This window comes from Clinocottus analis, unplaced genomic scaffold (assembly GCF_023055335.1).
Source record: "Clinocottus analis isolate CAN_PGR_092001 unplaced genomic scaffold, fCliAna1.0.p SCAF_10, whole genome shotgun sequence".
Classification (NCBI taxonomy): Eukaryota; Metazoa; Chordata; class Actinopteri; order Perciformes; family Cottidae; genus Clinocottus; species Clinocottus analis.
The window spans coordinates 11,941,581-11,952,433 of NW_027175821.1; the positions used below are offsets into that span (position 1 = coordinate 11,941,581).

General features: G+C 39.8%; 1 protein-coding gene across 1 annotated transcript; it reads right to left on the bottom strand.

Annotated features, from left to right (window-relative positions):
• Positions 1-526: 526 nt before the first annotated feature.
• Positions 527-9,222, bottom strand: si:ch211-114c17.1 (pre-mRNA-processing factor 39). Its single transcript, XM_068581009.1, has 15 exons — positions 9,141-9,222; positions 8,212-8,462; positions 7,883-8,008; positions 7,638-7,756; positions 7,335-7,502; positions 6,928-7,108; positions 6,704-6,808; positions 5,939-6,083; positions 5,697-5,851; positions 4,628-4,754; positions 3,800-4,071; positions 3,430-3,608; positions 3,256-3,330; positions 2,475-2,646; positions 527-1,252 (listed from the first exon to the last, which is right to left on the bottom strand). Exons 1-15 carry the CDS (start codon positions 9,196-9,198, stop codon positions 1,172-1,174), a joined length of 2,214 nt encoding a protein of 737 aa, XP_068437110.1. The 5' UTR covers positions 9,199-9,222; the 3' UTR covers positions 527-1,171.
• Between the last annotated feature and the right edge of the window lie 1,631 nt (positions 9,223-10,853).

Here is a 10,853-nt window from a genome sequence, read left to right on the forward strand (position 1 = left end):
GTTATCTCCACATATAACTTACAAGCCACATGGATTTTAAAATAAGTGGACTTTAAAACTACTGTGTCACAGTAGGAAGCGTACAGGTGTAAATAAATGAAGGATGGCCGCTTCAGTTTAAAAGGTCCTGGCACAGCTTACTGGGACACTTGAATAGAACAGATGTTAGTAACACATGAGTTTTACCTGTTATGACAACTGAAGAGGTCTGCTGTTTATTTACATATTCGGCAAACTGGTTTCAGAGAATAGCGTCTCACTTTGAGTCACATTATTAAACTAATGGACTTAATAAATATATACATCTCTTCATCCGTCCATGTATCAGTGGACTGGAAGAATTGAGTGCTTGCCCTACTTGAATGTGACTTAGACGGATTTTGCGTTTGGCTGACGGCACCATCAATGATTCACAAGCTTTGATATAAAAGGGAACAAGTAGAGCCTGTTCCTTCCTTTGCTTTCAGACTATTGAGAGGATAATTACAGCCTCTTAAACATGCTGGCTATGTGGCTTCACGTCACAAATTCATTTAGTGAAGCTCTCCTAAAATTCCCACCGACATGACGAGCCAATGCACTTATGTTCCGAATGCTCCTTCACAACGTTTTAGAAAACGTTGAAGAGAAGAGAAGCAAGAGTACGACAGTATATTTTTCACCCTTGTTATGAAAGTACAAGTAAACTGACACATGACACAAACGGTTCTGTTGTGACACTATAAAACACCTTTATATACATTAGAAAAACAAACAAATATCCTACTCTGGAATGGTACAAAATGTCAATCATACATCACCTGTGAAGTTGGATAAACTGGATGAGTTTAAAACAGGAGCGAAGGGCTTGCAAACAAATACAAAAATAGTTCTGATTAAAATGGAGAGACACTGACGCACAGAGAATAGGAGTAGATTCCTTTCATCGTCTTTCCACTTGTCAGTCACGACTCAACACTGAAATGACACAACATGCTAAAAGAGCTCAAATCCTGACCCTTATTTAATCACATCCAGGACAGTGAGGTAACTCAGAGGAAGGACGGGGAGGAGAGGACGCTGGGATATTATTTTAGCAGGTGGACCGGCACGCCTGGGTGGTTCAGTTTGTCCAGCTGGTAGTCATCCTGGGTCAAAGCCATTTACTGTGGCTTTTTGGTGTCACAGTGCCTTAGCTGGGAGGATAGTAGCCTTGGTTGTAGTTCCAGGTGTTTTGGTAGCCGTAGCTGCCGTAGCTGCCGTACTGCGGTTGCTGGGGAAAAAAAAGAAATCACAAGAAATGATAAGTATTAATGTTGAAGCAAAATGCCACACCGGCAAGTAAATCTAGCAACTCACTTGACAGATTGAAAAAGTGATATAATAAATATAATAACTAAGAATGTTTTCCCCCAGAGATGATGATGGAGTAGCTAAGGAGTGAGTCATCTCGCTTTCTCGATTTGGTATTCTTGAGAAAATGGCGGCGGGTGAAGACAAACTGTGCTCCCATACTATTCATATGCCAGAAAAAGATTTAGTTTGTGCCATTACATAGTATGTCAGATGCAATAATCCAAAAATACCAAGATGCCAGCATTCTTTTCAGCCTATTCGGACACACAATCCTCTGCACATAAGATATACGAGCAAGAGGGTCAAAGTTCAACGTGTAATCTAATTACAATGTAGTATGTCCCAATTGTATGTCAATTGCATGCAATGTATGTGTGTGTATATATATATATATATATATATATATATATATATATATATATATATATATATATATATATATATATATATATATATATATATATATATATATATACACATATATATATATATATATATATATATATACACATATATATATATACACACACACACACAAATAAAACATCAATATTGACCCAGTAATAAAAAGATACACAGAACGTCTCTAACTGCACAGTAACCCGACTATAGAGTTTGTTTTACTTGCAGTTAAAGTTTTATTCATGAAGCACATTTCATACGCAAAATGTAGGTTCAAGGTGCTGCACAGATAAGTTAAAACAACAATACAAAGTTAGAACTACAGTTTAAAAACATTTCATGAAAAACAATGAAGGTTTTCAAGCAGCAGGCAGTTGGACTAAAAGCCACCTCTGTTGAGACTTTGCCCCGAGCGCCACAGCAGTTCACTCCCCAGTGATGCAAGAGGGTTACATTGCTCGAGCAAGTCAGTCATATATTTAGGCCCAAGTAAAGATTTATAAATATGTAATACAACTTTAAAATCAATTATTTGGCTCTTCGGCAAACCAGTGCATATTTAACAACTGGGGAGATGTGGACTGTTCTTTTGTTTTTGTTATATAAATAAATATATGATGCATCAAACTTCTTCCTATAAGTCAGTCAAGCCTTATTTATATATATACACATTTATATATTACAGATTTCCCTGAATAGTTTTTTATCCACACAATGTGCTATAAACTCAATCTTACCTGGTACCAGCTGCCGTATCCCCCGTAGTTGGCCTGTGAGCTGGCGTCGGCCCCCATCACGGGAGGAGGGGGTGTCGTGATGGGGACATGCGGCATGGTAGGTGGGTCTTGTGCAGACACGGCAACAGCTGAGCCGTCGTCACTTTTGCTTAGCTTCTCTAAGTCGTCATCCCTAATAATGAAAAAATATTACTAATGATCTCAATACAGATCTTAATTACACTGCAAAAAAGAAAAACAATCTTATCTGCAGACTTCTAATCGTATTTATCTTAAAATGTTTCCCCCAGTTGGGAAGATGAATCATCAATGAGGTCGATGACACAAATATCCATAACATAATATCCTTGAATCTAGACAATTTGTGAAATAAGTGGTTGTGTATTGGAAAAAGCTGTTTTTCCACTGCTGGTCTATTTTATTTTGTTTGTTTTAAGAAAATTGATTCTCAGAGTAAATAATAAAAAAATAAGTCTTGTTAAGGTAAGATAGACAAAGAAAAGTTGCTCTTCAAAATAAAAGCATGCATAATGTTCAATTGTCAATAAAGTTACAAAGCTGACTTTATTTTTCATACATTAAAACTGATGCATGAGCTACAACCATGTCATATCTTTAACATTTAAATAAAACATTGTGGATTAAGATTACGACTGAAACCAGTCCAACATGAAACAGGAACAAACTAAATACTATTCATGACACTCACAATCTGATATTGTGTGTTCAACATGATCAGCTGCAAATGCGAGAGAAATGTTTTGAATGTGAGTGAATTTACCCGTTCTCTGCTCCCCTCTTCGTTCCACCGAGCTCCTTCAGCAGCTTCTGGTGCTCCTCATAGACAGACAGCACACTGCAGAGGTCACAGAGACAACAAAGAACTACATTCAGTACCAAGACAATCAATGGTCTGTTCCTCTGGGTTTACAGAAGACTTGTGGCGAACTCTGACCTCTGGATAGAGTTGCTGTAGTCCTCCGCAAACTGCAGGCGTCTCTGGGAGAAGAGGATCTTGGTGTGCGGGGCGAGGGGAGCTGCCAGGGCTCGAGTAACACACTCCTGCACCGCCTCCGCTGAGGGGTCCCCTGACACCTCCAGCTCCAACAGGTTCAGGTGCAGCTTATCGTTATCCTGAGGGGGGGACACGGAGACTTATCAGAAGATGTTTAGAAACGTTAGATCAGACTGTTAAAAGAACTTGCTCAGCATGTAGAGCCACCAATAAGCAAAGCTTACTTAAGCTTAACGTTTTGTGTTCAATATTGATTTTTAGGATGAGAAGATTGACCAAAAGCCTGCTTTATTGGTGCCAATTTTCTCACCGGACTTATCTCCAGCGCTTCCTGTAAAACTCTGCGGGCTCTGCTGGGGCTCCTGCTCAGCTTCAGAAGCAAACGAGCCAGCTTGATGGAATAAAAAGCGTGTAACGTGGGCTTCTCTTTGGATTCATCCACCGCCTCACGCAGCAAGGCCTCCGATAGGTCCAGCTGGCCTGCTCGCCTCTCTAAAGCTGCCCTGCGAAGACGGACCACCGCCAACCCTGGTAGCGTTTTCTCCAGAGTCTCCAGCACTCGTCGGGCCTCAGTTAAGTCACCTGATGGAAAAGATGAGGGAGATTTCATGAGTAAACAATGCATTTTCTTTCCTTCTTTTTAATAAAATCAGTGTTGCAAAAGTCTAATGAGGAAGGTTACCATTCAAAATGTTTGCTTGACATTGAGACACAGAGTGTTGGTGAGTAACACACAAAACTCCATGGGGCACCTTACATGTGTTAGAATAATGAGAAAGGGCATTAGAGGACTTAGGGGACCCAAATGAAAGACTTTATATTGATATACTGTATATTCAGTTCATGACAAAGAAGTGAAAACCAAGTCAAGTACAGCTTCTAATCAAGTGGAATAATTAAAAAATAACCTTTTTGTTTGTCTGCGTGGCCCTATTAGTCACATTCATACACATCTTACGACAACACTTTTCAGTTTTACCTTTACTGACATTCACAGAATATGTTATTGATGACATCACAAAGTATCTTTAAAGGAATAGTCATGCAAACCAAAAAAGGTTAAGACCGACTTAAGGCATTTAACATTTGAAAATTGAATAAAGCTGCGTTCATACAGTGTGTTCATGTTTTGTCGTACCGTGCCTCTCCTCGAACATCGCCCACTGCATGTGGATGTTGGGTTTGAACGCCAAGTGGATCTCACAGGCTCGTTTGAAAATGGCCCGTGCCTCATCCATATTCTGCGACTCCAGGTACTGATTGTACTGAACGACATATATAAGAGAACATGTTACACAGAGATCTTATATACACCAGTGGCGGCCGTCAGGGCCTTCTAAGCCTTCTGAGGCCTAAACAGGATCACAAAGTTATAGCTATAAAATAAGTTGCTTTTTTTAATAATTAAAAGTTATAACTATTTTATAATGTAATTGTTTTTCACAAATACACTACATGTGTTATAATTATTTGTGCATATTAGCTTATTTTCTCATTGCACAGCTGTCTTCATCTGTTCCTCTGCTCCTTTAGTCCTCTCATATGGCTTCTTGGGACCTGTTTAACAACATTTATATCCAAACACATTTCACTTCTCTTTATCTATGTAAGATTAGCCTGGTTAAAAAACATGAAAAGGCCTTCTCGAGACCCTAGACGTGTGATTGGTCACAGGGCCTGTGTGAGCATTAACATGCGCTGTGATTAGTCAGTGAAGCGAGAGTCTCACCTAGAAGCTAGAATATCAGGATTCACTGATCTTTCCCACAGAGGGTCATGTGCGTTTGATGAGTAAAATGCTGATTATGTTACTGTTTTATACATTCACAGTCGTATTTAATCATAAACAAGCCACAGCGCTGTTGTTGCTGCTGCACCTGGGGCAGCTGGTGGCTCTTGCTGCGGCCTCTCACTGCGCCAATGTGCACTGCTGTCGCCGGCGCTGCAATGTCTTGTCTGTGCACTGTGCAGGGTTTCACTGCCGCGGTTTTGTTACAACTAAATGTGACTGGTTGGTTGTTAATATGGACAACATCTATTGTTGATGATGATTGAGTGGTTTCAGTCTGTGACTGTAACTTAAGGGACACTTTTTCCCCTCCAGTCCGCCTGTGATGTGGACGATACGGCACTCATTGAAGGCCATCAGTGCATGACCTTTGTGTGTTTTTTCACTAAAATACAACTTGCACACTTTTCCTCCTCACCCTGATCCAGAACTCCTCATACAGAGCGCAGGCGATCAGACAACGCTCGAAGAGGATGCGAACCCTGTGGTCGTCATGGGCAACCTCAGCATCCTCAGATTCCCGCCGAGGCTGGGCTGTGACCTCCGACTCGGCTGTGGCTGCCTGCTCTGGATCTAGACACATAAAATGGCGTAAAATCTGAGAACGCTTTCAAATGTTAACACAGATTTGTAGATCTTCTGAAACAAGCGACAGCTGACCTTGTTGAGCGACTTGTGGGTCTTGTGGGTCTTGCGGGTCTTTGGTGTCCTTGTTCAGCTGAGCGATCTCCCAGTCTAGGTACGAGTGCCAGGCCCGCAGCTGGAGGCGATCCAGTGGCTTGACGTGGAAGTAAGGACGTTTGATCTACAGGCCAGAGATAAGTAAATCAGCAAGTGATGTAAGTGCGTAACCAGTTTAATGAATATAAATAAAAGGGCAGCAGAATATTTAAAAGAATTCTGAATGTTTTGCTGTAAAACTATTGTAAAAAAATAAAAATAAAATACATTAATGCTGTTTGGTCGTGACCATTTTGGGCTTCAGTTTTCAGAAAGATTCAAGATTGAACCTCAATATTTTTTTTAAACTCAAATGTTAAAAATGTCAACAAATGGAAGGTGGCATTAACTTTAATTTTATATTTTCAGGATTTCAACACCGTTCTAGTACAAAATGACTGTTTTCAGCCGGCATAACATTTTAAAGAAACATTAGAATCTTTTACAAAATGAAAAAGGCTTTTGTAGAAAAATGTGTTGTTACTCCTCAAAGTAAGGTATCAACAAATTACGGTTTGTCTACCAGTACTAAAACTAATCATAAACATCAAACATATTGAATGTATTAATAAGTATCTGAAAAATATGTTTGTTGTCAAGCCTTGGTTTTGAGTTTCAAAAAAAAAGTGAGGAAGGAAAATCACAAAAAGATGGAAGAAGTAATAAATGAACAGAGCGGAGGAGAAAGAAAAAATAAAAACTCACAGAGTCTTCAAAGTGCCATCTCTTGCGGACCTCTCCCTCGTTGTCCTGGTACACTTTGTCCCTGCGAACCAGCACTTGTTCCCTCATCTTCTGCATCAATTCCTCCTAAACACAAAAAGTAGGAAAATATAAAAAAATAATCATCTATTGACCATGTCTTTAACTTCTGCTTCACTATACATATTTGAAACTTTCAAACTGAGCGTGAGTCACATGTTACTCACTGTGTCTGTGCCCTCGGGTGTGGCGGGCTCTTCCTCCCCTGGCGGCCTCTCCTCCTCCTCCTCCTGGGCTTGTTCGGCACGCTCTGCCTTCTGACTCTGACGGCACAACGTCCTCAGCTCCTCATATTCCTCCGAGGAAAGCACATCTTTAGGTTCCTGGCTGTTCAGGTGCTCTTTGAACCTGACGGAGGGCAGAAGGGGAGGATGCAAATTAAGATTAATCGCAGGAAAAAAAGATTGAAAAGGGGGAGAAAGAGTGAGGCATCGTTCAAGCAAGAGAAAAAAAGATCACAATAGTATGTTGATTTATTTTCAATACTAGACACCTGAAGATATTCATCATCGAACAAAATTCGAAAAAAACTTTGGCATTTTCTTCTTCTTGGCTCATGCGTGTGTGGTCTTACTTGTCGTAGTGAGAGTTATAGAGCTGGGTGGGGACTTTCAGGACTCGGTCCAGGACGGCTGCTGCTTTCTTCATGTTTCCCTGCTCCTTTTCCCACTCGACATAAAGATCCCAAAGCCTGTCTGAGTGGAAGTCCAGACCTGCTGCCACCACCGCATCCTCAAACACACTGAGGGTCGAGGTTTGGAAAATTATTGAAATTACAGCTTTAACAACAACAGTTAATTTTTGTTTTACTGACATTTTCTCATATGTCAAACAGCATAAAACACAACAAACAAAGATGAGTCTTTAATCAGAGTACCTGCGAATCCGCGTGGGCGAATCGGGCAGGTTCATGTCCAGTGTTCCCAGCAGCAGATTGATGTAGTGGATCCACAAATCTACACTCAGAGGGATTGCCTGGAGACCCCGAGTACACACCTGACACAGCCCACCACAATACGAAACCAGTCAAAAACACTTAAAAAGTATACATGAACATTAAAGTATTCATAAAGGTTAGGGCAAGAATGACCACAGAAATGTAAACCATCTTTCCAGTTTTACCTCCTCTGCTTTGTTGTTGTACCCCGCACGGCGTTCTAGATCAGCAAATTTCTTCCAGTAGCCGTAGCAGAGCGGATACCGAGTAAGGAAAGCCTCCAGTGCTCTGCGTGACGCTGTGATGTGACTCTGGACATAAGAGAGAAAATGTTAATCCAAATGTCATTTGGGGCTACTGAAAGCCTCCAGACCAATAATGCTTTGTGGCCTCATTGGGAGACAGGAGGTCAATAAATCTTTACTAAGGGAGAATATGATAGTTCCCAAAAAAAGGTTTTATTTGAACCCTGTTGATTCTCCTCCGACTCTTACGTCAAAACAATAACACACACCTCTTGCTCGCAGTACTGTAGTAGGTCAGTCCAACCGGTGAAGTCTTGAGGAGTGTCGTGGGCAGTCTTCCACAGGCGCTCAAAGTCTGCGGGGAACTCTCCCTCCTCATCTTCTGCAGGTGGGGGCATTGAGAAGGTAACAGGATTGGGGCCGGCAGGGGCCTCAGGGGCCACGGCGGGACTGCCGTTCTCTTCGGACATCTCCGCCATTGCAGCCGGAGGCGATGCAGCAACCTCAGAGGCCTCCATGGCTGAACAGGGGGAACATTGAAGTCAGTAATATCAGTATAAATGATTGAAGGGGATTTAGCAGGTAAGCACCTCTTGTTTGCTACTAATGTTTTACCATAACATTTTTCATGAAGCTATAATGCTGAATTTGACCCTTTGGCCATAATCCCTAACCCGCAAAGTCCTGTCAAACAGAAAGAACAATATCACAGCCGACTTATGTAATGAGACACTAATAATAGAAAAAAATTAAAATAACCTTCATAAGAAAAAGGCACTGGTCAAATAAATGCAATGTGATGTGATTCATGACCCTTCCCCTGCTTCCTATGTTCAGCTTTTATTCTTGAAACACCTGCAGATACTAGTGTCATTCACATAACATTTGTACACCCCGGTTAGATCTCTGACTCTGCTACCTTTGGGAGGTTGTGGACCTCACGACATAACTAATAATGATATTGATTGTAGACCACTTTTTTAAGTTAAAGTTGGTGCACGGACCTCTGAGCTGGGTCGTTCTGTGTGTAACGTCATTTGAAATCACGTTAGCATAGCTTAGCTTGTCATGCTTGTCAACATGCCTCCAGTCGCATCGGACCTTTATTTAAAATACTTGCAGATCAAACCAATGCACATTAATATCCGTAAAACAAAAAAACGGCATATCGTACATTCATTAATATTGCTCTAACTACCTGAAGACTCCTCGAGCTCCCCGTTGCCGCTCATCTCCTCACAGCCTTCCGCCGCCATGATGGGAAACGTCTCACTGACGTCATTCACCCGCGACACGACACTGACAAAAAAGAACAGCCATAAAATAACCGAAAGAATCTTGATATATATATATATATATATATATATATATATATATATATATATATATATATATATATATATATATATATATATATATATATATATATATATAGATATATATATATATATATATATATATATATATAGATATAAATGATATATAGATATATGATATATAGATATATGATATATAGATATATAGATATATATAAACTAAACACAAATGTAGATTCCTACAGTTAACCCAGAGTGTTACTAAATGTTGTGTGTATAAATTTCTGACTGATCATAAGAAGAGGTTTAGACATCATTTTTTAATACAAATGATTGTACAATTGTACATTGTCTATGATCTGTTTTCCTCTTATTTGCAAGACAGAGGGCAAATGTGAAAAAAAGACTTCCCTTAAAAACCTTTTTAGATTTCTGCAATTAAGAAACTATGGGCACAAAGTATCACAGCCAATTAGCGAAGAGGACCTGTGTTAAGAGATGCAAATGAGTCCTGATGAGATGGCACCTTGTGTGTGTTACAGTCTGTGAATATCCCTGAATCAATGGAGTCAATGTGCTGGGATCTCATTGTAAACGAAGATTCACTATTAAGCCCAACATAAAGAAAACATGTTTAACTTTCTCTACGATGCATAACACAAGTTTGAAATAGATAAACAAATATTAAAAAATAAAAATCATAAAATTGACTTATTCTTAAGTTTTTTTTTTTTACACATCCCTTTGAAATGATTCTTGCTTAAATCTTTGCATTTAACAGTGCCATTGTGTATATATTTATAACACGCCCCCAGCACAGACCCTTCTTGCTCCTGCCATCAGGCAGTCGCTACAGGAGCCTCAAGTCCAGAACCACGAGACTGACTAACAGTGTTTACCCGCAGGCCGTCAGGCTGGTGAACATACAATGTAATTCTTTGAATGCGAGAATCTACTTTGCTCTGAAATTAAAAAAAGGTTTTAGGCAAGAAGACAAAGTGACTTATTTTACATTTGGTCAACTTTATTTTCACTTGGTCTATCTTTTAGTAAATCTGACAACTTTGAGTTTGTTCCTTCACTTACATTTCCACCAATTCAAGCCATCACCAACACAATTTCAGCAACATGTACATTAATGGTCATAAAACAAGACAAATTCATAACAAAACCCCTAAACGGTCCAATGATTCATCAATCCAGGGTCTCCACAGGATCATTTGAATTTGTTCTCTGTGTGCATTTAGGATTGATTGTTGTGTAAATCAAAAGGCTTTAAATGAACATTTGCTAGTGAAACACTTTCAAAGGATTATAGTTGAACCATTCGTTAAAATTCAAATGACACACTGGAAATCCTGGATGACCCCAACATCTAGAAACACATGAAAATCTAAACAACTTTTAAAGTTCTCACTCTTCCATAAGTGCATTAAAAATAATCTAGTAAACAAAGCTGGGAAAGAACTCAATAAAAAAAGAAAGCACGTCAACAGGATGATCCGCAAACATCAGTGGTTCAGTCCCCTGATGTGATTCCCAACAGAGGAAAATCTCTCTGTGCAGCAGTTTAAAATCCGATCACTTCCAAGTTA

Coding starts and splice junctions, on each gene's coding strand:
- si:ch211-114c17.1 (XM_068581009.1), bottom strand. CDS start 9,198: ATGGCGGCGGAAGGCTGTGAGGAGATGAGCGGCAACGGGGAGCTCGAG. Junction 7,757..7,882: donor ACAACAACAAAGCAGAGGAG/GTAAAACTGGAA, acceptor GGGCTGTGTCAG/GTGTGTACTCGGGGTCTCCA. Junction 2,647..3,255: donor AAGAGGGGAGCAGAGAACGG/GTAAATTCACTC, acceptor TTTCATTATTAG/GGATGACGACTTAGAGAAGC.